This window comes from Pongo abelii, chromosome 18 (assembly GCF_028885655.2).
Source record: "Pongo abelii isolate AG06213 chromosome 18, NHGRI_mPonAbe1-v2.0_pri, whole genome shotgun sequence".
Taxonomy (NCBI): Eukaryota; Metazoa; Chordata; class Mammalia; order Primates; family Hominidae; genus Pongo; species Pongo abelii.
Genome location: NC_072003.2, coordinates 141,787 through 169,142, shown reverse-complemented (window position 1 = coordinate 169,142; position 27,356 = coordinate 141,787). Strand labels below are relative to the sequence as shown.

The 27,356-nt window shown below is 57.3% G+C and overlaps 2 protein-coding genes across 11 annotated transcripts in view; one reads left to right on the top strand and one right to left on the bottom strand.

Moving 5' to 3' along the window:
- Positions 1-21,950, top strand: part of NPRL3 (NPR3 like, GATOR1 complex subunit) — a 60,648-nt gene extending 38,698 nt beyond the window's left edge. For 4 of the 8 annotated variants that reach the window (XM_024233295.3, XM_054533246.2, XM_054533245.2 and 1 more), the window contains 7 exons: positions 1,414-1,551; positions 3,969-4,125; positions 8,855-8,961; positions 9,449-9,578; positions 12,259-12,448; positions 13,271-13,463; positions 15,111-17,750. In XM_024233295.3, coding sequence (XP_024089063.1) covers positions 1,414-1,551; positions 3,969-4,125; positions 8,855-8,961; positions 9,449-9,578; positions 12,259-12,448; positions 13,271-13,463; positions 15,111-15,276 — 1,081 coding nt within the window. In that variant the 3' untranslated portion in view covers positions 15,277-17,750. Of the gene's footprint in view, positions 1-1,413; positions 1,552-3,968; positions 4,126-8,854; positions 8,962-9,448; positions 9,579-12,258; positions 12,449-13,270; positions 13,464-15,110; positions 17,751-19,644 lie in introns of those variants that run through there. The other 4 variants (XM_054533241.1, XM_063717124.1, XR_010137699.1 and 1 more) reach the window with 3 other exon arrangements.
- Positions 16,134-23,908, bottom strand: MPG (N-methylpurine DNA glycosylase). Of its 3 annotated transcripts, none has more exons than XM_002825900.5 (5): positions 23,466-23,908; positions 23,018-23,141; positions 21,691-21,966; positions 18,756-18,960; positions 16,134-16,579 (listed from the first exon to the last, which is right to left on the bottom strand). In XM_002825900.5, exons 1-5 carry the CDS (start codon positions 23,732-23,734, stop codon positions 16,203-16,205), a joined length of 1,251 nt encoding a protein of 416 aa, XP_002825946.4. In that variant the 5' UTR covers positions 23,735-23,908; the 3' UTR covers positions 16,134-16,202. The 3 variants fall into 3 exon arrangements, with proteins under 3 accessions (XP_002825946.4, XP_063573198.1, XP_024089064.1); XM_063717128.1 differs by lacking the exon at positions 23,466-23,908 and adding an exon at positions 22,060-22,249 and having other exon boundaries at positions 23,018-23,130; XM_024233296.3 differs by lacking the exons at positions 23,018-23,141; positions 23,466-23,908 and adding exons at positions 22,060-22,249; positions 22,721-22,947.
- Positions 23,909-27,356: the final 3,448 nt, after the last annotated feature.

The following is a 27,356-nucleotide window of genomic DNA, read 5'->3' as shown; positions in this document are numbered from 1 at the left end:
GCAGGTCAGGGGTTGGAGTGCCAGTGGGGCTGGGGTCAGGGATGCTTCACTGAGAATGTGACACTTGAGTGGAGACTGATGGAGTAAAGGAGCCTTGGGGTGTCTGCGGAGAGTTTGTGGGCAAGGGCAAATGCCAGGGCCCTGAGCACAGCGGGACCTGAGTGACTGGGCACAGGAAGTGAGGTCACAGGAACGTGGGTGTGCAGGCCCATGGCTGGGACTGCCCAGGTGGGAGTGTGGGGAGGGGTAGGCAGAGGGGCCAGTGCTCTGGGTGGCTTGGGCCTGGTGGTGCTGAAAAGGCCTGGATTTTGGACATCTCTGCAGGTGGAGCAGACGGGATTTGCTGATGGTTTAAAGTGGATTGTGAAAGAAATAAGGAATCTGGGATGGTGTTGCTGTGTTTGGCCTGAGCAAGCTTTGGGACCCGAAAGAACCAAGTTGCCATTACTGATAGAATGTGGAGTGAAAGGTTTTCCATTGTAGTGAAGTGTTGGGGCTGGCTAGCACGGTTGGCTTGTGGTGACCACTTGGTATCCACAGGCACTGCAGCTGGGGTGCTGTGGGCATCTGCAGAGTGCAGGGAGATGGGCACTGTGTGCTTCTCACCACTGGGACACTCTGGGGGGACTTGGCATTCCTTCCCTGCCCTCCAGGAGCTCCCTCTGAGATAGCCACTGTTCTGCCTGGACGTGCACCTGTGACTGGGTCTTCATAAGGTGTGCACGGCAGGCCCATTCACAGGGAGGATGTACTCTGGGTGTTGGGTGTCTGCCAGGGGTCTGGACGGGCAGGGGCCTGAGTTAGAGTGCCTCTAGTGCACTGAGTCTCCAGGACAGGGTACGGCTTCTCTCAAGCCCTGGCAGTCTGGTTGGACTACAGATTCCAGGGCTAGCCAGAAATATGTTTCTTTTTTTCTTTCTTCTTCTTCTTTTTTTTTTTTTTTTTTTTTTTTTTGAGACAGACTCTTGCCTTGTTGCCCAGGCTGGAGTGCAGTGGCGTGATGTCAGCTCACTGCAACCTCTGCCTCCTGGGTTCAAGTGATTCTCCTGCCTCAGCCTCCCGAGTAGCTGGGACTACAGGCGCCTGCCACCATGCCTGGCTAATTCTTGTATTTTTAGTGGAGATGGGTTTTCACCATGTTGGCCAGGCTGGTCTTGAACTGCTGACCTCGTGATCCGCCCACCTTGGCCTCCCAAAGTGCTGGGATTACAGGCATGAGCCACCATGCCTGGCCCCCATATTTTCTTTTCTTAAACATAATGTAATCTTAAGAGATGCTCTCCTGCCCAGGTCTCCACCTGCAGTTTCCCCCTGAGCAGCAGGGGAATCAGCACCATTGAGCAGGGTGTTTTCTGATCTGTGTGCATGGTTAGAAAGTTTATGTGAACGGGTAACAGCGCCCACTCTCTGCAGCCTGTGCACATCGGGCGTGGTTCGGCTTCACATCAACAGCTGGCTGGAGGTGAGCTTCTGCCTGCCCCACAAGATCCACTATGCGGCCTCCAGCCTGATCCCCCCAGAGGCCATCGAACGGAGCCTGAAAGCCATCCGGTGAGTGCCCAGCCCCACGTGCTCACTCCCTGCCAGGGCCCTTCCCTTTAGCTTCTGCCTGAGATTTTACCACTTACTTTGTTCCAAAATTTCTCTTTTCTTCTTCCTGCTGCGGAAGCTGGCAGGTGGGGCTCTGCCATTTATAGAAGTTAAAACACATAATTTTGTATCCAGTTGTGTCCAGAAATGACCAATCCCAGGTTTCCCCTGGGCCCTTCTGGCACCACCTTAGGCCTGGGCAGGGCAGCCTGGATGTGAGGCTGAGTGTCCTAGGGGAGGCCGGAGGGCTGGAGGGACTTCATCTTGATGGTGTTGCCCTACCCCAGTCTTGCATTTCAGTCAGCACTCATGGGATTTCAGTTACTTTCTTTTTCTTTTTCTTTTTTTTGTTTTTTTTTTTTGGGGTGTGTGTGTGTGTGTGTGTGTGTGTGTGTGTGTGTGTGTGTGTGTGTGTGTGTGTGTGTGTGTGTGTGTGTGTGTGTGTGTGTGTGTGTGTGTGTGTGTGTGTGTGTGTGTGTGTGTGTGTGTGTGTGTGTGTGTGTGTGTGTGTGTGTGTGTGTGTGTGTGTGTGTGTGTGTGTGTGTGTGTGTGAGAGAGAGACAGAGTTTTGATCTTATCGCCCAGGCTGGAGTTCAGTGGCACGATCCCGGCTCACTGCTACATCCACCTCCCAGGTTCAAGTGATTCTCCTGCCTCAGCCTCCCGAGTAGTTGGGATTACAGGCGCCCACTGCCATGCCTGGCTAATTTTTTTGGTACTTTTAGTAGAGACAGGGTTTCACCGTGTTGGCCAGACTGGTCTCGAGCTCCTGACCTCAGGTGATCCGCTCATCACTCATCTCAGCCTCCCAAAATATACTTTCTTAATTTAATTGACTTTCTTTTTTTTCTTTTTTTTTTTTTTTTTGAGATGTAGTCTTGCTCAGGGCTCGAGTGCAGTGGGTGGCACAATCTCCACTCACTGAAGCCTCTGTCTCCCGGGTTCAAGCGATTCTCCTGCCTCAGCAACCTGAGTAGCTGGGATTATGGGTGCACACCCCCACACCTGGCTAATTTTTGTATTTTTAGTAGAGATGGGGTTTCATCATGTTGGCCAGGCTCGTCTTGAACTCCTGACCTCGTGATCCACCCGCCTTGGCCTGCCAGAGTGCTGGGTTACAGGTGTGAGCCACCATGCCCTGGCAATTTAATTGATTTTCTGCAAGGAAAGAACTGAGCCAGTCTTTTGGCACCACCTGTTCCCAACTCCCCCAATACCTTGAACATTTTTTAATTATAAAAATATATCTGGGCACATTGCTGAAAATTTGGAAATGACAGAAAGCAAAGCGCTGCCTAGTTCCACCCTCCCCAGTCCGTGCTCTTTCCTTTCAATCCTAGCTAAGCATATTTTAACGTACTTCTATCCCTAGTCTGTGAGGAGGATTTTGCTTTTCCCATATTTGGGACAATTTCCTTAGGAAAGATTCATTCATTTCTTCAATCAACAGATGTTTGCTGGGCGTCTCTGAGGTGGGATATGGAGTCCAGTCTTCGAGCCTTCCCCACTTTTGTCATGTGTTTTTTTCTGAGGGTGACATAATCCTTGCAGGTTTTGTTTTTGTTGTTTTTGAGACAGAGTCTTGCTCTGTCGCCAGGCTGGAGTGCAATGGCGCAATCTTGGCTCACTGCAAGCTCCGCCTCCCAGGCTCAAGTGATTCTCCTGCCTCAGCCTCCTGAGTAGCTGGGACCCCAGATGGGTGCAACCACACCCGGATAATTTTTTTATTTTTAGTAGAGATGGGGTTTCACCATGTTGGCCAGGCTGGTCTCGAACTCCTGACCTCACGTGACCTGCCTGCCTTGGCCTCCCAAAGTGCTGGGATTATAGGCATGAGCCAGTCCTTGGTAGATTTTGTGAAGGCCTCCAAACAGACCACTGCCCTTTTCTCAAATCCTGCTCTTGGCCCTTCTCTCTGCAGTTAAGGGCCGGGAGGCTCCAGCTGCATGTTTGTGTCCCAGATGCATACCTGGTGCATACCTGATGCAGGACCTGGTGCAGGACCTGGTGCATACCTGGTGCAGGACCTGGTGCAGGACCTGGTGCATACCTGGTGCAGGACCTGGTGCATACCTGGTGCAGGACCTGGTGCATACCTGGTGCATACCTGGTGCAGGACCTGGTGCATACCTGGTGCATACCTGGTGCATACCTGGTGCGGGACCTGGTGCAGGACCTGGTGCATACCTGGTGCATACCTGGTGCAGGACCTGGTGCATACCTGATGCGGGACCTGGTGCATACCTGGCGTAGGACCTGGTACATACCTGGTGCAGGACCTGGTGCATACCTGGTGCAGGACCTGGTACATACCTGGTGCATACCTGGCGCAGGGTTCCTGCACTTCATGTGTTCTGTGACAGGTGATTGTTTTGCAGCCCCTACCACGCCCTGCTGCTGCTCAGTGATGAGAAGTCCTTGCTGGGTGAGCTTCCTATTGACTGCTCCCCTGCCCTAGTGCGGGTGATCAAGACCACATCTGCTGTGAAGAACCTGCAGCAGCTAGCCCAGGATGCGGATCTGGCCTTGCTGCAGGTATAGCTCTGGAGGCCTGGATGGGTGGCATGTGGCAGGTGCTGGGGCATCAGGAAAGGCAGGCCGCCTGCCACAGTACATCCACAGGGGCTCTGTCCAGCTGAGAGCCGCGGCACAGCCCACCATGGGCTGGGGCCAGTCCCTGGGATGGCTGGAGGTTTTGGCATCTGAGTCAGACCTGGGTTCAGGGCTGGCTTTGTGAGTGAGCCATGGGACTGACTGGTTCTGTCTCAGAGAGGTAAGGCGAGTCTGTGAGAGAAAGGACGGGGGTGCTCCCAGTCCTGGAGGTTGAGACACCAGAGCTAGGGGGTGGGCAGGGCAGGAGCGAGCAGGGTCATGGGGTCTCACAGTGGTGCATGAACAAGCATATGGGAACTGAGGGCAGGAAGCTTGGACGCAGGGCCCTCCCATGTGTAGAATAAAGACCTAACCTGGTGGTCTTACGCCCCTGTGTGTGCACATGTGTTGGCCTGTGCACTCTGTACAAGATGCCACTTCCTTGCTGAGCCACATGCTTATGGGCCTGTCCATGCAGAGGGCTGCCCTTTCTGATTGGATGGAGGGCCCCTCAGCCTCGTCTGTGGATCTGGTTGGAGTGTGGGTGGAGTGTGGGAGGAAAAGCACAGGGAAGGCTGGGCACGGTGGCTCATGCCTGTCATCCTAGCCCTTTAGGAGGCCAAGGCAGGCGGAGCGCTTGAGCCCAGGACTTTGAGACCAGCCTGAGCAACATGGCAAAACCCTGTCTCTACAAAAAATACAAAAAAATAAAAAAAAAAATCTGGGTGTGGTGGCGCGCACCTGTAGTCCCAGCTACTTGGGGGTATGAGGTGTGAAGATCACTTGAGCCTGGGAGGCAGAGGTTGCAGTGAGCTGAGATTGTGCCACTGCACTGCAGCCTGGGTGACTCTGTTTCCAAAAAAAAAAAAGAAAAGCACGGGGAGAAATCAGAAGCAGGGGCTGCTGATGGGGTGGCCAACAGGCCATGGGGTCAGCTGTGGCTGCTAGTCATGTGGGAGTGGCCCAGAGCCACGGGACGATTGAAATACTGCCTGAGGGTGGGAGCAGGTGGTGCCTGTGGGTGGCGCCCTCGTCTGGTGGCGGTGTGCACAGCATGGCCACCAGGGGGCAGCAGAGGCTGCCGAGGAACACAGGCGTAAGGTGGGCCTGCCTGGGTCCCTCTGGCTGAGCTTCCTTCCTCTTTTGGCCTGTGAAACAGGTCTTTGCTTCTTAGCACGTTAGGGGAACTTGTCCAACAAGGCCTGACTCTTAGGCCACTTTTCCCCGAAAGCAGCCTTTTTGGATTCTGTCTTTGAGAGCAAGTCTCCCGCCTCTGTATCTCAGGACCCTTTATCTATCCTCTGTGAGAGCACTTACCAAATTGTGCCCTTGTATTTCTTTTTTCTTTTCTGAGACAGGTTCTTGCTCTGTCTCCCAGGCTGGCATGTGGTGGTGCCATCATGATTCACCCAGGCTCAAGCATCCTCCCAAGTAGCTGGGACTACAGGTGTGCGCCTGGCTAATTTTTTTTTTTTTTTTGGGTAGAGACAGGGTTTCCCTATGTTGCCCTGGATGGCCTCAAACTCCTGGGCTCAAGTGATCATCACACCTTGGCCTCCTAAAGGACTGGTATTACAGGCATGAGCCATCATGCCCATCTATGTCTTTGGACTTCGTGGGCTGGACAGGACTCAGTAAAGACCATGTCCTGCCCACCTTCATAGCATTCAGGAGACACAGAATTTTAAAAGAACTCACCGCTCCATACAACCCTGCAGAGTGAGGGAGGCAGTGACCCTCTGTGTCCTGATGAGCACCAGCCACATGGTAAATGCCTGTGGCTGTTCACCGGTCCTGTGTTGAGCTTTTGAAAGGAGCTGGGCCTGACTTTCCTGAGGCTGTCTGGCAGGAGTTTGTGCTGGACACTGTGCCTCTCATCCTTGCTCTCAGAGTCTCCTTGGACAAAGCTTTGGTCTCCCTTTGATGTCCCCTTCACTTCCCTGCCGTGGCCTTGACTGGGGAGAGGGAAGGCTGTTTGTCATTGTTTTCTTCTGTCTGTACCCCTTCCTTACCTGCTGTCCCCGCTGTAGGTCAGCAGGGCTTTGCTGCTGGTGTGGTGGTGTGGAAGCTCCTGGGGCCCAGCCCTGGTGGGTCACTCTGTTTCCTGGAGATGGCCCCCTGGGGAGCATCTGCCTCAGGTGTGACGTCACCAGACAGTCTAAAGTCCCTAATGTGGCTGGGTGCAGTGGCTCATGCCTAGAATCCCAGCACTTTGGGAGGATGAGGCAGGAGGACTGCCTAAGCCCAGGAGGTCACGACCAGCCTAGGCAACATAGGAAGACCCTGTCTTTCCAGAAAACTAAATAATTAGCTGGGCATGGTGGTGTGTGCCCATGGTCCCAGCTACTCAGGAGGCTGAGGTGGGAGGATCACTTGAGCCCTGGTGTTTGAGGCTGCAGTGAGTTGTGATTGCACACACTCCAGTCTGGGCAGCAGAGCAAGACCCAGTCTCAAAAAATAAAATAAAATAAAATTCTTCATGTTTATATCAATCCAGAGAGAATCTACAAGTAAATTTTGGGTGTGTCATGATAAAATGAATATAAGACTTCAAACACTACACAAATTATAGACACAAAAAGTTCCCACAGTTCCATATCCCACAGGTAACCTAGATCCCTCCAGGTTTTTTATCTGTATATATACATTTTATTATGTGTGTGTATATATATATACACACAAACATTTTATTTTGTATTATGAAAATTAGGATCGTGTTGTACATTCGTTGTGATTGGCTGAATAATGTCCCCCACAGATATACACATCCTAATCCCCAAAATCTATGAATGTGAACTCATGTGGGACTTTGGAGATGTTACTAAGTAAAAGATCTTGAGATGGGAAGATCATCCTGCTGAGCCCTAAATGGAATCACTAAGGCCCTTATCAGAGGGAGGCAGAGGAAGATCTGACCGAAAAGAGGCAGCGGTGTGACCACAGAGACAGAGTGGACTGATGTGGCTGCAAGCCAAGAGACGCTGGCAGTTGACGAGGCAGGACGAATTCTCTACTGGATCTTCCAGAGGGAGCCTGGTCCTGCTGGCACCTTATGCTTGCCCTGAAGTACTGATTTTGGATTTTCGATTTCCAGAATGGACAGCATCTTGGAGGCTGCTGCAGGGAGAGGCAGGAGGTGGAGACCACTATGCTGAGCAGAGCTGGGGGAAAGTGGGTGTGTCTTTTTGAGAGAGACATGCGAGTGGCACGTGGGGTGAGGGAACAGGGTGGTGATGGAGCTGAAACCTGCCATGTCAGGGTTGGCGGTGCCATTGGAGGCACTACTCACACAATCTCAGCTCACTGCAACCCCCACCTCTCAGGTGCAAGCAATCCTCCTGTCTCAGCGTCCAAGTAGCTGTAACTACAGGCATGTGCCGCAGTGCCCGGCTAATTAAATAAAAGTTTTTGGTAGAGATGAGGGTCTCACTATATTGCCCAGGCTGGCCTCGAACTCCGAGGTTCAGGCGATCCTCCTGCCTTGCCCTCCCAAAATGCTGGGACTATAGGCATGAGCCACTGCACTCAGTCTGGAGGCCCTGTTTTCTGAGCTGAGGTCTAAGTGTCCTCAGCAGCAGGGCAGCACTGTGTCCAGGCAGGGGTGACTCACCTCCACAGAGGCCTACCCGCCAAGAGGGTGGAGTGGTGTCCTGGGCTGATGTAGAGGCAGAAGTGCAAGAGCTTAGGATTTCACACACCTTTTCATGAAGTGCTGTGGTGCTGTGCTCTCAGACCTCAGGCCCCAACTTTCCTCTGGAAGGGGTTTTGGGTGTGTTTGTGTTTCCTGGTGTTCAAGTGTCCACAAGAACAAAGCTAGGAGGGGGGTCTCTGTGGGAGTCGGGGCACATGGGGCAGACCTGGGGCCTTTGGGTATGTAGGGGTGGCATGCTGAGTGACTCCACACCCATCATCGGGGCAAGGCCATGCTGGAGTTTTAGGGGGTATGAGAGGGCTGTGCCCCTGCCAGGACATCCAGCTAAGCCCCCTGCCCAGCTGGGCCAACGCTGTGTTCCCAGCACCCCAGACATTCCCATGCTTGTGGCCTGAGACCACCATTCTTCAGCGGGAGTCAAGACAGCATAGGATGGGAAAACAGTGGCACCAAACAGCACAGGGAGCAGCGATAAAAAGGCCATTGTGGCCGGATGCGGTGGCTCACGCCTGTAATCCCTGCACTTTGGGAGGCCAAGGTGGGTGGATCATGAGGTCAGATCGAGACCATCCTGGCCAGCATGGTGAAACCCTGTCTCTACTAAAAATACAAAAATTAGCTGGGCGTGGTGGCATGTGCCTGTAATCCCAACTACTCAGGAGGCTAAGACAGGAGAATCGCTTGAACCTGGGAGGCAAGAGGTTGCAGTGAGCTGAGATTGTGCCACTGCACTCCAGCCTGGGCGACAGAGCAAGACTGTCTTCCCAAAAAAAAAAACAAAACATTGCTCACAGAAAGTGCTGTGTGCTGGCTGTGCCCCACATCCTAGTGAGAGGTTGGGAAGGTGCTGTTCCACGTTAGGGAGGAAGTCTTGGGCCATAGCCACCAGGTGTGTTCTGCGTGAGGCTGGGGCCAGCTTCTCCAGGCTGGTAGGCCATGGCCACCCAGGCTGAAAGCTGCTGACAGCTCCCGGTGGGCCAGCCTCAGGCATGGTCCTTGCAGCTTCCCTTCTGCCTGCAGGTTTTCCAGCTTGCAGCTCATCTGGTGTACTGGGGCAAGGCCATCATCATCTACCCGCTGTGTGAGAACAACGTCTACATGCTGTCTCCCAATGCCAGCGTATGTCTGTGAGTGCTGCTGGCTGCCACAGCCTGGAGCCCCGAGTGGGAAGGGGTGAGGCTGGCAGGGCCCTCCAGATGCTGTTCTCTGTGTTGGCCAGGCACCAAAGGCTGTGGAAGCCCCAAGGCCAGGCTCTCACTTCAGCCTAAGTCCTGGCCACTAGCATGCCCAGGTCCCAATTCTGGTCTGGCTCTGTGCTCTGTGGCTCTCCTGTGTCCCCCATATGCCTGGCCCCCTCCTCCAGGCTGGCTCTCCTAATCCACCTTGAGGGATCAGAGGTGAGATGCAGGGTGAACTGTGCCCATGGCTCCTGCTGCTGCTCAAGGGGAAGTGCCCAGGCTCTGTCCACCTGGAGGCCTGCCTGGCCTCATACCGTTCTGCCCTCATTGCACTGTCCTACCTACCATACTTTGCTTCTCTGCTGCCCACTGAGGCCAGTGTTGAGAACATGGTGGGGGGTCTGCTGCACTCACTGGCATGCTCACCTGCCTCCAGGTACTCCCCGCTGGCCGAGCAGTTCTCCCACCAGTTCCCATCTCATGACCTGCCGTCCGTCCTTGCCAAGTTCTCCTTGCCGGTCTCCTTGTCAGAATTTAGGAATCCCCTGGCCCCCGCTGTGCAGGAGGTGAGTCACAGAAGCTCAAGGAGCTTGGAGTGGCAGGTGCGTAGTGGATAGGCACTACCTGCCTGGCTGCTGGTTCTGATCTGAGAGCCCTCAGCACTGCCACCTGCTTCTCCTTGGTTTTGGGGGCTTGCCGTGCAAGTGCTGTGCCCAGCAGGGCCCAAAAGTCAGCTGCCGGGCCACCTGCAGATGCTTGGCCAGTGACCCAACACTTGGGCAGTTGTTCCCTCCCCATAGAGCCCACCCTGGCTGTGGCAGGCAGTTTTTAGGGTCAGAACCGAGTTAAGCAGGAGAGTGCTTACCTTTTCTGGGCCTACAGACCTGCCTTGTACCCCTCTGGGACTGGGGACTGCCTACAGATGAGGGTGCAAAGGCAGTTTTATTCTCACTGGGCCAGGCCTGACCCTCTGAGAGTTCTGCTTCTGTCTTCACTCCCTGCCATGGTTCAGGTGGCCACAGGGTCTGTGGGTATGAGTTCTGGGGTCACTGGTCCCCAGAATCTCCTCATTCAAGAGAGCCTAGAGAGGACCCTAGTGGGCCTGGGTCAGGGCAGCGGGCAGGCAGGTTGGGAGCTAGGAGTGGCTGGGGGATAGCAGGCCTCCTGCAGGTCTGTGGGATGAACTGGTGCACCTGCATCTGTGGCAGGGCCAGTGGCTTCCCCTGTGGGCTGCAGGTGTCATAGCCTTGTGCTGACGTGGCTTTGCCATCCTCCCCTCCAGTGAGTTCTGGGCAGAGACTCAGAGCAGGGCCAGACAGGACACAGTGTTGGAGACAGACGAGCTGGGTGTTCTCAAGTCTTTGTCTCCAAAAGTATTTGAGTAAGTGCCAGATCTATTAGGCAAAACCAGGTCTTAAAGTCAAACCCTTTCCGTTCTCAAATTGTGAATGATTCTGATTCTGATTTTTCAGCTCCTTTAGATGCTAAACCTGACAGAGCTCTCAGTGCGGTCTTTCATAGAGCCCTTGGTTTCTGGGAGCTGAGCCAGGTTGTACCAGCTGAATAAAAGGCACTCTCTGCACCCCTCTTCTTGGGGCAGTGCTGAGGGAGGAGCTGCTGGTGCTCCCTTCCCAGAGGCCTCCTGTGGTCTAGATAACAGGGTGGCTTTTCCAGGCCATGACTGAGTGGTTACTCCAGGCCTTGTCAAGGGGCCTAGGTGGAGCCAGGTTCTGCCTAGGCTCTAGTGCTGGGAAGCCCCTCTGTTTTATTTTTGGTTTACTGATTTTATTTAATTTTGATTGCACTCCAGGCTGGAGTGCAATGGCATGATCTCGGCTCACTGCAACCCCCAGGTTCAAGCAATCTCCTGCCTCACCCTCCCAAGTAGCTGGGATTACAGGTGCCCGCCACCACGCCTGGCTAATTTTTTGTATTTTTAGTAGAGACGGGGTTTCACCGTGTTGACCAGGGTAGTCTCTAACTCCTGACCTCAGGTGATCCACCCACCTCATCCTCTCAAAGTGCTGGGATTACAGGCGTGAGCCACTATGCCCAGCTTTTTTTTATTGTTTTGATATAGAAACTTGCTTTGTTGTCCAGGCTGAAGTACAGTGGCATGATCTTGGCTCACTGCAACCTCCGCCTCCCAGGTTCAAGTGATTCTCCTGCCTCAGCCTCCCAAGTAGCTGGGATTACAGGCACGCGCCACCACGCCCGGCTAATTTTTGTATTTTTAGTAGAGATGAGGTTTCACTGTGTTGGCAAGGCTGGTCTCAAACTCCTGAGCTCAAGTGATCCACCCGCGTCTGTTTTATTTCTTAAATTCACGTGAAGTCTGGTTATCTTGCAGTCCTTTTGACCAGGTCTTCTTACTTGCCTGCGATATATCCCCCACTCCCATCCCCAGTTCCCCAGCCCCCTCCCAGGAGGTGACCCTGGCCAGCAGCTCCTTGTTGACCCTCCCAGAGATTAGTAGACAGATGTGTATCTGAGGACACTGATGTGCCTCACGCTCCTCGCTGCTCAACACCTAAGTCTGGGCAGTGCTTTCTCATGGGGACTGGACTCTACCTGGCACAAGACTCCTCACTGCTTCTCACTGCCAGCCCCACCTGCTAACCCAGAGACATTGGAGGGCCTGGCCAGGACGTGCCTTCTCACGGTGGGGGCGGGGGGGTGCTCCACCCCCAAGCCCAGGGTCACTGGCCTCAGCTTTCTTGTGGATCCACTCTTGTGCTCAGGGTGGACTTTCGGGTAGATCCAAGGAGAGGACTTTCTGCTCTCAGGGTACCTGCCCACAGCCTCTTTTTAAACAGTGTCTGGGCTTGTCTGGAGGTGGACTGGCTGGCTGGGTCCAACTCCAGGGCCAGTGGGCCAAAGAAGAGAGGAGGCAGAGGAGCAGCTGCAGCAGCACAGTGTGGGGGGTTTGCTCAGAGAAGCAGTCATAGGGGCCTCCACATCTCAGGTCCTGCTCCTCAGCCAGGCGCTGGGTGGCCCAGGTGTGTGGTGGGAGCCTGTGCAGGTGTGATCCAGATGTTCCCCGGCCCCTCTCCCTTCCCGGGAGGGTGAGCGGGCCTTGCAGAGGTGGCTGGCAGCTGGGGGCTCCCTTTCTGAGAAGAGGGCCTTTCTGCCTGTGAGTCAGCACAGGGAGCCTGCTGTGGCCATGTCTAGGGCCATGGCTCCCTGATCCCCCAGGAAGAAGTTGGAGTGGGGAGGGGGACCAGCCTCACCTGCTGCCACCCACAGACCCAGCTCATCCAGATGGTGGTGTGGATGCTGCAGCGCCGGCTTCTCATCCAGCTGCACACCTATGTCTGCCTGATGGCCTCACCCAGCGAGGAGGAGCCCCGCCCGCGAGAGGACGACGTCCCCTTCACTGCCCGGGTTGGCGGTCGCAGCCTCAGCACGCCCAACGCCCTCAGCTTTGGCTCCCCAAGTAGGGCCCCCAGTGCACTGCTGTGGTAGTCAGGGGAGACGCTTGGGGGTGGCATCCAGGAGGCTCAACATGGGCAGTGCTGTGAGTGATGAGGGGCCTCCACACGGCTGCACACGCACATGCACGTGCCTCGTGTCCCCTGTGGAGACACCTCTCCTGTCTCCTAGCACCACCATGACTCTGAGGTGGCAGCTCTGTCTCCGGGCTCTTCAGCAGGCTTGCTAGAATTAGGAGCAGCTCTCAGCCCACCAAATCTGTGCTGGAATCTCTGCCCCAGCCTGGGAGAAGAGCAGGATCTCACACCACTACCAGGACAGCTGTCACCTCTGTGCCCCAGAAGAGCTGTCATGGCCAGTGTGGCTTGAGGGCAGCAGCCTGTTGCCAGGTTCCAGGTCCCCGGTCCCCAGGCTTGGGGAAGGAAGGGGGTGGAAGACTTTGAAAGTCCCCCCTTGGCTGAGGTCTGGCTGTAGGCTTCATGCTTCATGTCAGGACCCCACCTGCCCAGGGTGCTTTGTCCTCCATCCTGGGTGAGGGGCAGGATGCCCAGGCCCACCTTGGGGTGTTTGTGGGGCACACACTGCACCTCTGTTCAGGTCCCTTGAGGTTGCCCCCAGAGGGGAGGCTACCCGTTTCCCAAGTCAGCCATATGAGGGGCGTGTCACACCCAGGAGGTAGGGCAGCAGCAGATGCTTGCAGGCAGATGTACCCTAACCCTTGTGGGAGTTAGAGGTGTCATTGGAGGCTGGCTGCTGGCTCTGCCCTCGCTGTTCCCCTGGGTGTCCTGGAATTCCACTTGGTCACTCTGACCCATGCCCCCCACAGCCAGCAGCGATGACATGACCCTCACCAGCCCCAGCATGGACAACTCCAGCGCAGAACTACTTCCCAGCGGGGACTCGCCACTGAACCAGAGGATGACGGAGAACCTGCTGGCCAGCCTGTCGGAGCATGAACGCGCAGCCATCCTCAGTGTACCCGCAGCCCAGAACCCTGAGGACCTCCGCATGTTTGCCAGGTGGGTGTAGGTTGACCCGTTGGGACTGGGGCCAGTTGCAGGGTAAGGGCAGAAAGTGGATAGGGACGTATGCAACAGAACCACCAAATCCCCTGAGAACAGATGGGGCCCTGTTCGAGATGGAGTCTCTACATTCAGGTGTGTAGGGGCAGGTGCCACTGCCCAGGCATGGGGATGTGGCTTGTCACCAAGACTCTGAGCCATGGGCGTGGCGTGCCTATTTTTGGGACTCTTCTCTCTCCAGTACTTCTTAGATGTTTCTTGTCCCTTGAGAGGCAGTGCCAAGTTCTCACCCTCATGGGACTTGGCAGGGGTTTGCCCAGGACTCTAAGCCCTGGGGGCATCCAGGATCCCCCATGTTATAGGTGATGTGGCTCAGTGGTCTCTGTCAGCCCCACCCTGACTTGAGGGACAGTGTAGGGGCACAGTTTCCGGGGAGTGGTCAGGTTGTCAGGGACTGAGTTCCCGGTTAAGAACTACACTCCAGGCCCTTGAGAGAACCACTTGCAACTCTTCTGAGCAGCTGGTCCAGGTCTCACCTGCATCCTAGCCTCCTCTGTGCCAGCCTGAGTTGCAGAAAGCACCCTAAAGCAGTGACCTTCCAAATGATGGTGACATTAAAAAAAAAAAAAAAAAAAGCCGGGCACAGTGGCTCACGCCTGTAATCCCAGCACTTTGGGAGGCTGAGGTGGGCGGATCACGAGGTCAGGAGATCGAGATCATCCTGGCTAACATGGTGAAACCCTGTCTCTACTAAAAAATACAAAAAATTAGCTGGGTGTGGTGGTGGGCGGCTGTAGTCCCAGCTACTGGGGAGGCTGAGGCAGGAGAATGGCGTGAAGGCGGGAGGCGGAGCTTGGCGGGAGGAGGAGAATGGCTGCGCCACTGCGCCTCCAGCCTGGGCGGCAGAGCGAGACTCCGTCTCAAGAAAAAAAAAAAAAAAAAAAAAAAAAAAAGAAAAAAAAAAAAAAAAAAAAAAAAAAGCAGGCTGGGCACAGTGGCTCACGCTTATAATCCCAGCACTTAGGGAGGCCGAGGTGGGTGGATCACCTGAGTTCAGGAGTTCGAGACCAGCCTGGCCAACATATAATGAAACCCTGTCTCTACTAAAAAATAGAGAAATTAGCCAGGTGTGGTAGCGCACTCCTGTAGTCCCAGCTTACTTGGGAAGCTGACGCAGGAGAATCACTTGAATCTGGGAGGTGGAGGTTGCAGTGAGCCGAGATTGAGCCACTGCACTCCAGCTTGGGTGACTGAGTGAGACTCCGTCTCTCAAAAAAGAAAAAAAAAAGCAGTGACCGTTTGGCTCCAGAGCTACGTGGGACTCACCGTAGCATGAAAAAGAAGCCACCAGCAGACCCCTGGTCCCAACATCAGGACGCAGGCTGGGGCAGCTCTGGGTTCGAACAGCCATCTACCGTCCTGGACCCTCTTTGCCTACCTGCTGGTCAGTGGGACCATGGTGGGCATGGGGTCCAGGAGGCCTGCCTACCCTTGTTGGGAGGCTGTGGTGGCTGCCTCCCTGGCCTTCACTGCCAGCTCTGCTCAGGCCTGTGGGCAGCTCAGAGCTGATTCCCAACAGCAGCTATTCAGCAGAGGCCTTTGGGGGCTGGCGTCAGGTTGGGCTCACGCCCCCATCCCTTCCAGGCTCCTTCACTACTTCCGCGGCCGCCACCACCTGGAGGAGATTATGTACAACGAGAACACGCGGCGCTCCCAGCTGCTCATGCTGTTTGACAAGTTCCGCAGCGTGCTGGTGGTGACCACCCACGAGGACCCCGTCATTGCCGTCTTCCAGGCTCTGCTCCCCTGAGCCCAGGCGGAGGGCGGAAGGCTGCTGGGGTGCGCAGGTGGGCGCTCGCGTCTCCCCACCCCAGGGATCCCCCCGTGCTGAGGCTGAGCCCTCTTGGCCCTGAGGCCTGGCATTGGGTGGATGCGGGCTGGCCGTGGCCCAGTGAAGCCTGCAGAGCCCTGCTGTCCTGGCCCCTGGTGGTTCCGCTGTGGGGCTGCTGCCCTCTGTGTTCCTACGCTTCCTTCCAGTCCTTGCCGCATGCGTAGGCATCTCCACGCTGGAGGGGGCCTGCCAGGACTCCTGTCTCTGGGTGAGGGCCGCATCCTTCTAGGCCCATGTGGGCTATGCGTTTCTCAGACCCTCCTTCTGTCCCTACACCTGCTCCTTGGACCCCCCCATCTGTGGCCACCTTGAAGAATGTGCAGAAACACTTGTGTGGCCTGTCCCTGTCTCTCTGACAGCCTTCCATCTGTGAAGTGCCCTGCGGCCCCCTCCCCAGCACCTCTGTCTGCCATGCGCTTCTTCCTCCCAGGCTGCCATGAGTCTTTCCTGGCCCAGCCCTCACCACAGTCCACAGAAGCCACAAACAGGCTCATAGCCAAGCTGTGACCTGGCCCTGACCATCTGGGGCACGAGGGCCTGGGCTGGCCCTGCTAGGCTGGAGCAGCCCTGTCACCTGTGCACATCTTGCTGGTGGAGGCATGGCCCACTGTGCAGGACCCCACCCTTGGGGGCTTTCGGCTCCCACAATGATAATTCTCCCCAGCATCCACACCGGGCCTGGCGCTACGTACTCAGGGCCCCCAGCTCTCGTGTCCTGGAGGAAGAGCTAGCTCCAGACATGTGTTGATCACCTAGAGGAGCTCTGGCTAAGGCAGTTTTCTAGAAATAAAACATTTATTTGGTTTTTAAACAATTAAAAAATCTTGTCTGGGCAGGCCCTTTGCTCAGGCCTGTGTGTCCTGCTCAGCCACTCTGTCGACCACACTGACCCAGGGGCTGCCCCGGACATAGAAGCGGAGGGGTTTCCGGGCCCACTCCCCTGCATGGCCGACGCCCACCCGGGCTGCTGCCACTACAGCCGGCTCACTGGGCTCCAGGGGACCACGCTCCAGCCATACAGCTTCATCCTGTGCCAGGTCCCTCTGGTCAAAGCTCTTGTTGATGGCCAGGGCCTGGCACAGCTTGGAGGGGCCACTGCAGAGCTCACGGTCCTTGAGGACACGGCTGGCGGTGCCTTTCCGGAGGGTGCTGCGAAGCTGACGCATGGTCTCCAGACCTTCCAGGGGTTCCAGTGCTCGCAGCAAGACGCAAGCCCCGTCCCCTGTGGGACGGACAGTTTGGAAGTGGAGCCTCCCTAGGCTCCTGTCCTATCTGCCCTAGTGCACATCCAGACATCCCGTGCTGCAGGGAGGGTGCAGCTGCCTTCCTGCCTGGGCCAGGGACCTGCTCTGTGCACCTGCACCGTCTGCTGGGTCTGACCTGGTGGGAGGGGGCTGCACCTCACTGTGTCCAGACCCCTCTGCCTACCTTGCCATCCTCCAAGCCTGCACCATGAGGTGTGCCTCCTGTGGGCACCTCTGGCTCCCACCACCAGGCAGGGCCTCCACCACTGTGGCTGCCCCGACAAAGCCAGACTGTTAAAAACACATGACAAATGCTGGATATCAGTTCCTTCCTACCTGGCTTCCCCTGGTCTTGTGACTGGCAGCAGCTATAAGGCCAGCAAAGGAAGCTCCAGAGAGCCAGTCCTTGGGTGCGATCATTCAGCCAGGAAGCAGGAAGCCTTGGCCTAGCCAGGCCCCAGCGCTCCCCTTCTGCCTCACTCACTCAGCATTTGTGTTGGTCAAGTGGTGGGGGCTAGGGGTTGGCTTAGAGCAGCTGCCAGTGTGCACCGGATGTTGGGAGAGCCCATGCAATGACTCAGTGGAAGGACTGACTGCAACGCCCTGCACAGGCAGGGCAGGAAGAGGCTGACAAAGCCCCCTCACCTCCCTTGGGATCCCTCCTCCAGCCTGGCCCCCTCCCTCACCAGGCCAGGCCACTTGAGAAGCAGAGATAGCAAGTGGAGGCTCCTGGGCCCAGGGGCTCACTCAAGCACAGATACCCGAATTCCCTCTGCCCTGCAGCTTTGGAAAGGCCCCTTGGATTCCTGGCTGGGGACAACGATGACCTGGACCCTGGCCAGAAGGGCCCTGGCCCTCCAGCAAGGCAGCTCCCTAGAGACACCTGCTCTGACGCACCTGTGCACCCCTGGCCCTCCCAGCCACCTGGGAGTCAGAAGCTTAGCCCGGAGGTGGCCAAGCCAGTCCCTAATCTTGGGCTGCAGCCACATGAGGCTCTGCATCAGCAGCCAGGGGCGAGCACTAGTGGACAAAGCCATGCCCTCCGGCAAAGCCAGCAAATGCGGTGTTCCTGTGAGCAGATACCCTCGACCAGCCAGTTGTCAAAGTATTTCAAGATAAAATCAAGGCCAAGCAGAGCCTTTAAGTTCCCGTCCATTGTGTGATTCCCACGCTGCTTCCAGCTCACCAGGTGGGGTGCCGCTGCCCACCCTGACCCACCTCAGTAGGGAGGAGCAGGACCCTCTACATCCCTGTGGGTGCAGGGCACATGCCCCTCATTGTCTCACTGAGCCCCCACAGAGCCGCCTGCAAATGAGTCAGGGCCTGGCCGCCCTCATCACCACACCCCCCTGCCCTGGCTCCTTCACACAGAACACATCCAAGTCCCACATCCTGACAAAAACACGAGCCCTTTGATCTCTTCCTGCCAAACCTCCCTTTCCTCACCTACTCCTCTGCCGACCCTAACTCCCCCTGCTGTGCCCACTGCTCCATCCTTGGCAACCTGACCACTCTGCTCTTAGCACTGTGATCATCTTCTCAAATCAGCTTTTCATCCTCATGTGCTGCCTCCATCAAGGGCAGGTGACACTTGTGTCCTCAGCCTCCTTTCTGCCTCCACTCCAACCAACCCTTTCTTTTTCTTTCTTTTTTTTTTGAGATGGAGTCTTGCTCTGTCACCCAGGCTGGAGTGCAATGGCGCGATCTTGGCTCACTGCAACCTCAGCCTCCCGGGTTCAAGCGATTCTCCTGCCTCAGCCTCCCTAGTAGCTGGGATTACAGGTGCCCACCACCATGCCCAGCTAATTTTTGTATTTTTGGTAGAGACAGAGTTTCACCATCTTGGCCAGGCTGGTGTTGAACTCCTGACCTCAGGTGATCTGCCTGCCTCGGCCTCCCAAAGTGCTGGGATTACAGGTGTGAGCCATCACGCCCGGCCCCAACCAACCCTTTCTACCCCTCTAACCAACCTTGCCCCGTCAATGCAGCCAGAGCTCCTGAAACCCTAACCTGGCCCTGGAAATGGCACTTCCTTGCTCAAATGTCTGCCCCACCTCAGTCCTCCTAGTGGTCCCCTGGCTGCCAGCTGACAGGGCTCTGCCAGCCCTCCAACCCCCTCAACCACCAACCCCCCCGTGCCCCAGCACTGCTCACCCTGGCTGGAGATGTTCATGCAGAAGTACATTCCATAAATGATGTACACGTACAGGGTCCCCGGCTTCATGAACATGCCTCGGTTGCGGGGGGTCTGCCGGCCACCCCTTGAGTGGGCAGCTTCATCCTCTGGCCCCAGGTATGCCTCAGTCTCCACGATGCGGCCTCGGAGTTCTGTGCCATTAGGAAGTCGCCGGACTAGGACCTGTGGGCAGTCAGTTTCTGCTCAGGGCAGGAAGGGATGGGGGTCCACTCACCCTAATAGTGCCCAGCCTGGACCTCATCTCCCCAGCTCAGGGTGTGTCAGCCGCCCAGGTCTAGCCAGGGACCTTGCCCCGTCTCCATCCTGCCTTTTCTTTTGCTCCTGCTGAGGCTGAATGTGGATATTGAAGGCACCAGTTGTCTCCTCCAGCCCTGCTAGACAACTAGACCACAGGCCGAAGACACCTCAGGCCACAGCCAGGGCTGGGCTGGGAACCGGCAGTCATGGATTCACCTTGCAGGTCGACCTCCAAGTCCTCTCAGCAGGACCCTCCATTCCCCAGCTTCCTCCTTTCCCAAGTACCCTTGAGAAAACCATCAGCATTTAGCATGAGGCCAGGCATCATGGAAGGCACAGGACCCCAAGGATGTCCCCACACCAGCTACCTGGGAAATCCCAGAGCCCGTGAAGTCCCCTAAACCTGAGCTGCTGAGGTGGCCACAAGGGACCCTCATACTCAGCTCCCACCCCCCGGCTTTCTGAGCAGTAGGCCGAGCTGCCCCACGGTGCCCCAGCCTGGACCATGGTCCTGGTAACGGCGAACAGTTGTGTCTCACTGCTTGGAGCCCCAGTTAACAGCAGAGCACTGGGGCCCAACCACATCCCCAGCACCTCTCTCGTTTTTAGCCCAGGCAGGTCAGCTGGACAGCCAGGCTCCCTTCACCTCCGCCCAGGAAGCCCTGTGGTGCCAGAGGCCATGGTCAGTATCACGGGCTGGGGAGGAGGGGCACTGGAGCTTAGATGCTCGCTGGGGGAGCATTCAGGAGGACTTCCTGGAGGTAGGGTGGTGGGAAGAAGCGGTCAGTGCCTGTGCTGGAAGCCCAGAAATCCTTAGGCATCCAGAGCCCTGAGGACAGAAGTGAACAGGCCAGGCTTGGCCAGACCATGTCCAGGGGAGAAAGGGTGGCCCTGTTCCATCTTCCCTGGAGCTTAGAGGGAAATGTCCCTCCAGGGGCTTCACTCTGCACACTCGTGTGCCTCCATGGGGGCACACTGGGGGGGCCCAACTACCTACCATTCTGGAGAGGAGGTTCCCACAGCCCTTTTCTCATTGTTTCCTTTTCCATCCCAAATTTCTAATCAGGATTTCACTGACACCATTTCCACCAATGGCAGATACTGGGGCCTCTCACCCCTCCCCGCCCCGATGGCCAACACACACCCTCTTCCTCGCTGGCGGAGCCTCCTGGGGGAGACCATACCCTCCTCAGCCCAGAGAGTGGCCTGGGATTTCATGGCAACTCACTGCAGTGACCCTTTTAGGGATGAGTGCATGACCCAAGCCTGGCTGAGGGGTCTGCAAGGGCATCCACTGGGAGGTTATGGAGAGGGCTGTCCCTGATCCAAGGGACACAGGGTGACACACCCTCTTCTCTGCTGGACATCATCTTGTCCACCAATGGGCTCAAGTGGGCATGACTGTGGCCTGCCAAGGATGCTGAATAGAGACAAACGTGTTGTGGTCCCTGATGCCATGCTGGGCCCTTGCCCTGCTCCTACGATGCACCTGCCAAACGTGCCGTTTTGTTGTATCACAAATGCCCATTATATTTTGGTTTTTTATTTTTGAGACGGAGTCTCGCCCTGTTGTCCAGGCTGGAATGCAATGGCGTGATCTCAGCTCACTGCAACCTCTGCCTCCTGGGTTCAAGTGACTCTCCTGCCTCAGCCTCCCGAGTAGCTGAGATTACAGGCACCCGCCATCACACCCAGCTAATTTTTGTATTTTTAGTAGAGACGGGGTTTCACCATGTTGGCCAGGCTGGTCTCAAACTCCTGACCTCGTGATCCGCCCGCCTCGGCCTCCCAAAGTGCTGGGATTACCAGCATGAGCCACCACACCTGGCCACAAATGCCCATTATTTAAGGTGCTTTTAGAAGAATCTGCATGGGGACAGAATGTTGTTTGTTCTCCACGAGGTCAAGCCCACATTCTAGGGTCTGCTCCTTTAGCACCCGACTCCTGGCACTGGTATTTCTTTTCTGGATCTTCTTGGTGATTATAACCTAAAAGTAGGCTCATTGAAGGACAAAGGGAAGGCCTTGGAGCCTCTGGAGAACCAGAAAGGCAGGCCTGGGGCTTTGGCATCGAGGACCACCACCACCTCGCTCCCAATAGATCCAGCCAAGATGCCACGGCTGTGTGAGCATTTGCTCGTGGAGACAGGCTGCACCGCAGGCCCCACCAGGATGGGACCTGGGCAATCCCTGCTTCTTACTCCAAGTCTGATTGGCAGAGCCCAGGTCCTTGACCTACACTGAGCTGTGGGGGCCCTGGGAAGCCAGCACTGCACTGTGAGCCACTAGAGCAGGAAGGGGCAGCCCGACACTGGCCACAGCCACAGTTCCCACGTGTGGAAAAACTGAGGTGGATTGCCGGTGAGGAAGGCTAACGGTGCAAGTGCTCCTGCCCTAGATGCCCAGAGCCAGAGGTAGACAGTGGCACCCCTGCTCCACCCTGGGCAAGCAGCACTGACAATCTCCACATTCTTCCCAGATGATCTCAGGCAACTGAGATGAAGCTAACCAGGGACCAGTGTGAGCAAAGCAGCTAACTGCATGAGGACAAGAAGGACTAACCTAGGGCCAAGTCCAGCAGGCGGCGGACGGGGTTCAGGGACAACTGCAGTGACAGGCACTTCAGGAGGGACCTCGGTGCTATGTTCACATTACCTGTCCCAGAAATGCCCGGGCCAGGGGGACTGCCGGCTGGTCGAAAAACTCCAACCCCAGTCGGGTAAGGTGGCCCTTTGGGCTTGAGAAATAGATGCTGCGGCATGGGCCCGGAGTGGTGGGCGGTCCCAAGCAGGGCTCCCTGGGGCAAGGTGCCTGGGCTGCCTCGGACGAGCTGTGTGGCTGCTCTGCAGGTGCCTGGGCTGCGTCGGATGAGCTGTGTGGCTGCCCTGCTCTGGCTGGTTGCTGCTTCTTTTGCCCCATCCTTCGGGAAAACTATAATGGGGAAAAAAATAAATAAGCATTCGAATAGGAGACAACTGTGTGGTAAAGTCAGGCTCAGGAAGTGTAAGGACTGGATTTGACCACCTGCTTCGGCTTCTTCATCTGCAAAGCGGGGGTGACCATCCTGTGGGTTGTTATGAGGCACAAACACCCTGACACACTCGAGGCCTCAGGAAATGATCACATCTGACGATGGATGGCTGCTGGTGGCAGGGTGGCTGCTCTGCCCCACATATGTGCAAACTGCACAGCATGGGGGCCCAGGCTGCATGACCTGGGGAGCAGATGGGGGCCTGAGCCTGGAACAGCAGGGCTGGTGCCCTCTGATTCCCACTCATCATGCAGGTCCCAAGCAAACGTCTGAGCTGGTTTCTGGAACCCTGCCCTTTCATCCAACCCTTACCAGAATTCAAAACACAGACAGGATCTTGGCAGGGCCAAGGCCTGACACACAGGGAGGGGTGAGCACCGGGGTGACCACCACGTGCTCAGGGTCCCTAACTGTCCTCTGCCTCACGGCCGAGGTTGGATAACGAGCAAGTGGGGCAAAGGCAAGGTCTCCTGAGGGACTAGAAGGGTCTGCTGAGACCCAGCAGGCCGCCAGCCTCCCACCTCTGGCATCCCCATGGGTAGGGGAAACCTAACCACACATCCTCAGCTCTCCTGGGGCAAAGGAGGAAGGAAGATGAAGGGGGCGGGTGAGCGCCGGCCTGGCAGCACCCGGAGGGCTGGTCTTTAGCAGCACCTAAGTCCTCCTGGCATGGGAGAGATGCATTATTTTTAACGGGAGTGCTGACGTTAATGTCGAACGGAGACTGCCAGTCGGCCTGGAACGGACGGTGACGTGACCGTCTCCGCAGCTCGGCCCGCGGGCGCTGCGGCCACTGTTCTCGGCCCGAGCTTGGCCCTTGGCCTACGCTCTGGCTCTGCCCCGAACCCTCGGTACGCCCGTCCCCGGCACCCCCGCTCCCGCGGCCGCGCTCGCTGCTGCGCCTGGGGGTGGGCGCGTCTGTTCCGCGGGGCGGCCGAGGCGCGGGCTCACCTGGGCCCCGCTGCGCGCGGGCATCCGACGGCTCGGGCCGGGGCTTCGTGGGGCTTGGACCCCGGCGCGGAGCCCAGCAGCCGCCGACCACGGAAGCACCGCTGGGACCGGGGCGGAGCAGCGCCTGCGCAGAAGGGGACGGAAGCCGGGAGAGGGGGGCAGTGAACGCCGAGAACGGTCTCGCCCCCGGGGCGGGGCGGACCACGTGGAGGTGGATCCTCTTCCCAGCGCCCACCGCCAGTTCTGGACCGATGCCCGGGCCTGATGCGGCGCCTGCGGAGCGAGAGCGGGGAAGGGGCACCTGGGGGTGGGGCGAGCCCCCCACTGTGCCCCGGCGCCCCTCCCAATGAGCTGTCCGCCCCCGCCTGCGCCCTGGTCGCCTGGCGGCCTCAGAACCCACTCCACCAGCCGGTGGTCAGACCACCAAGAGGACGGGCCCATCGTGAACCTGAGTGGATCCTCGAGGGGCCCGGGCGGAGTGGTCGTGCTTTGGGGGAGGGGGCAGGCCGCAGACGTGTTTTCCGGTGGGGTGCCAGCGGAGTGAGCGCCTAGGAGGCCGCCCCAGCCATGGTCCGGAGTGGGCCAGGGAGTCTTTATCCAGGAAGTGGACGCCAGGCTTGTGCGGAAGCCCCCGCCCCTGGTCGGGGTTGTCGCAGGCTGGTGGGGGGAAGGAAGGAGGGAGCGGCGCGGATTCTGCCTCTGCAGCAGAGCCCCCATCCCTCTTTCCGCCCAAGGATGCTGAAGGGAGCTCGCCCACGTTCTGGGTTGGGCCTGCTGGAGCGCAGCCAGCCTCCTCTAGAGGCTGAGGCCAGACCAGGGCTGAACACGACCTGGCAGTGCGCAGCCGTCCTACGCCTCTGAGGCCTCCCCGACGGCCCAGCGCCTGCTGCGCCTGTAACCTCTCACGACCTCTCAAGTCAGATCCATGCCCCTAGGGAGGGGCAGGGACGGTGCTTGGCCCAGTGGAAGGAAGGGCCTAGGGGACGGGCCCTGAGGGAGCTGGGCACACTGCTGGCTCCCATGGCTCATGGCAGCCCCAGCACCCAGCAGAGCCATCCCCCGCTTCTGGCCACTTGAAGGTTTATCTGGGTCTGCAGGGCCCCTCCACTATGGCAGGCACAATCCCACCCCACAGCCCACCTCTGCTGTACAAAAACCCTCGAGGGGCTTTTCCTGAGCTTTGACTTCTGTGACCCTGGTCCTGGAAAGGGGCACCTCAAAAGGCCTTGAAGAGCAATTGGGCACCTGGCCGTGTCAGGTGGGAGACGCTGGGCAGGACAGACGCACAGGCCATGTTTCTGGAGCCCTCAGATGAGTGTGACACCTGGTCCTACAGAAAGGCTAACAGGGCAGGACCCTGGTCTCCAACTGCGTCTCCTCTGACCAGCCGTCCCACTCCCATGGGCCCCAGCCAGGACTTCCTGGGGAGGGAGGGGCCATCAGCCGGCTGGAAGCCACCAGCTGTTTGTAGCACTGTGTGCCGCTTCCCGGGGTGGGGGCACAATGTGTCATCAATCCGTGTTTATAAAGCAGCCCTGGATGTGATCCCACACCCTCCCTACTTATCCCCTGCAGCCATGTCTCCCAAACAATGAGTCTCTCCTTCCTGTGGGAACAGCTCCCCCATCCCCCCGCCTGCTGAGTGCTCCCCCTCAGTCTAGTAGGGAAACTGAGGCCCCAGTTGAGCCTTTGTCTTCTTGATGGGCAGGAAGAGGATGGGTGTTACTTTATACTTATATTTATTCTGATGTTACAAGTGATACATGGTCCTTGCAGAAATCATGGGGAGTCCAGAGGCTCCCAGAGGGGTGTTTTTATCCCCACCTTTCTTATGAGGAAAGAATCATTTGGAGGGCAGATTGGCCCCTGCCCCAGGAGGTAGAGAGGCCGGCGCTGGGGCGCCAGCAACCAACTCCAGATGTTCTGGCCTGAGTGCTGGGGGTTGCGCAATCTCTGGGCACCCCCCCCCACTTCCTGGTTTGTGGTCTAACACTCCCACCACAGGCTGGTAGTGGTGGGATGAGAGTTCCAACTGCGGCTTGCAGAGTGGGCTGGCGGGTGGTCCAGGGCAAGAGAAAGTGGTGCCAGGTGAGAGGAGGGGGGCCTGGGGCTTCCTCTGTCCCCAGTTTGCCCCACTGCTGGGCTGGAACAGGTGAGAAGAGGGGGACCTGGGGCTTCCTCTGTCCCCAGTTTGCCCCACTGCTGGGCTGGAACAGGTGAGAGGAGGGGGCCTGGGGCTTCCTCTGTCCGCAGTTTGCCCCACTGCTGGGCTGGAACAGGCTTGTTGGAGGAGGCAAGGATATCATTGGAAGATGGAGATGAGGACACCCTTGAGGCTTTGAAAGGAGTGAAGGCTAGTATTGGTGCTGGGGTGAGCAGCCCTGACCCCTGACCTCCACGACAGGCCACAGGCTGTGGAGGGGCTGGAGCTGCCTCCAGCTGTAGGAGGTGTGGCCATCAGTCACTGAAGCCTTTATAAACAAGTCTTTGAGAGATGTGCCTCTATCGGCTACAGGGGCCAGGGTTCTAGTATCAGCCTTATGACCCCAGGGTGCCCAGCACACTGGCTCCCTCTTCTCTCTGATGGAGTGGGGGTGCTGACAGCTGTTGAAGCAGGTGTCAGGTCAGAGCCCATGGGGTCCTCTACACAGCTTTGAGCTGGCAGCTTCCCAGCAGGGTGGCTGCTGGCCTCTTGACTGGTCTCGGTGGCCGTCTGTGTCTGGTGAGCCCTGGAGGGTCAAAGCTTCCTTGGGCAGAGAAGGCAGCCACTGGGCAGGCCGAGGTTGGGTGTGTGTGAGCTACATCCTCCCTGCCTGGGGCTGTGCTGCCAGGCCCCGGGCCCAGGTGCTTATGGGAACCCCTTGCCAAACCCTGGGATATGGGGAGGGGGCAGCTGCCTCAGAAATAGCCTATGACTTCAGGCCACTGGCTGGCCTGGCCCACTTCTGCCTCTTCCCCAAATAGCCAGGAGCTGGTCATGGGCCCATCCCTGGAGCCCTACTCCCCAGGCGGTTTCTTCTGATCCTTCCAGGGACTCTCCATAGCCCAGGGTCTGACCCCTTGAGTGATTACTTGTGGCCTGGAAGCTGAGCTGAGGATTCTGGGGTAGCTGTTGGGAACACTCCTCTTACTGGTCAGGGCTCCCATTCCTTCGTGTCTTGGCGTGAGGCCCACAAACCCTGGGGTTGGTCTAGACACCCACCCATTCTCAGACGCCTGCCCACCAGCCCCGGGAGTGCTGGGCAACTGCAGCTGATTTCCATTTCTCCAGGGTGCATGAAGTGGGAAGAGAGAGGCCAGGAGCTGGGTTTCCGTATAGGGAGCTCCTCCACCAGGACAGAGAGTAGCAGGGCAGGCATGAGGCAGAGCACACATATGTGCACACACTTGTCCATGTGGACTGGGTACAGTCCTGAGTTTCATGCGCGTCCGTGTGAAGAGACCACCAAACAGGCTTTGTGTGAGCAACAAGGCTGTTTATTTCACCTGGGTGCAGGCGGGCTGAGTCCGAAAAGAGAGTCAGGGAAGGGAGATGGGGTGGGGCCGTTTTATAGGATTTGGGTAGGCAGTGGAAAATTACAGTCAAAGGGGGTTGTTCTGTGGTGGGCAGGAGTGGGGGCACGAGATGCTCAGTGGGGGCGCTTCTGAGCCAGGAGAAGGAATTTCACAAGGTAATGTCATCAGTTAAGGCAGGAACCGGCCATTTTCACTTCTTTTGTGATTCTTCACTTTCTTCATCTGGATGTATATGTGCAGGCTTGGGCTCAGAGGCCTGACACTGAGCACACGTGTGTCAACCTCCCTCTGATCATCCTTCTGATGACCTCACTCAGGAGGCCAGGGTGGGCTGAGAGCCTGGGGATTCCTGGACACAGGCTCTGAGCTGGGGATGTGCCTGCAGAGGCAGACTGGGGCATGCTCCCCACTGAAGGTGACTCCTGGGTGCGGGGTGTTTCAGCTCTGAGCCAGCTGTGGCTGGTGTTCCTGGCAGCTGGCAATGAGTGTCTGGGTCTTGGAACGGGTCTGGGTGGGGTCTGACAGAGTCCACTGCAGGAGGAGACCTGCTGACACCAGATGCCCAGCTGTGGCATGCTTTGGAGGCAAGCCCAGTCCCCAGCTTTCCAGAGAGGACACCACTTCTGGCCCTGCCAGCCTAGTCTGGGCATCCAGGCCCAACAGGGCTTGCTTATCCCTGGCAGGGTCAATAATGCTAAGCATGGAGACTGTCCTGTCTCTGGCTGTGAGCCTGGCATGGGAGGGGTGGCGCATGCAGGCTACAGGAGCACTGAGTGTTGGCACCGGGGCAGGCTCCCTCTCACCCGGTGTCTGTGATGCACTG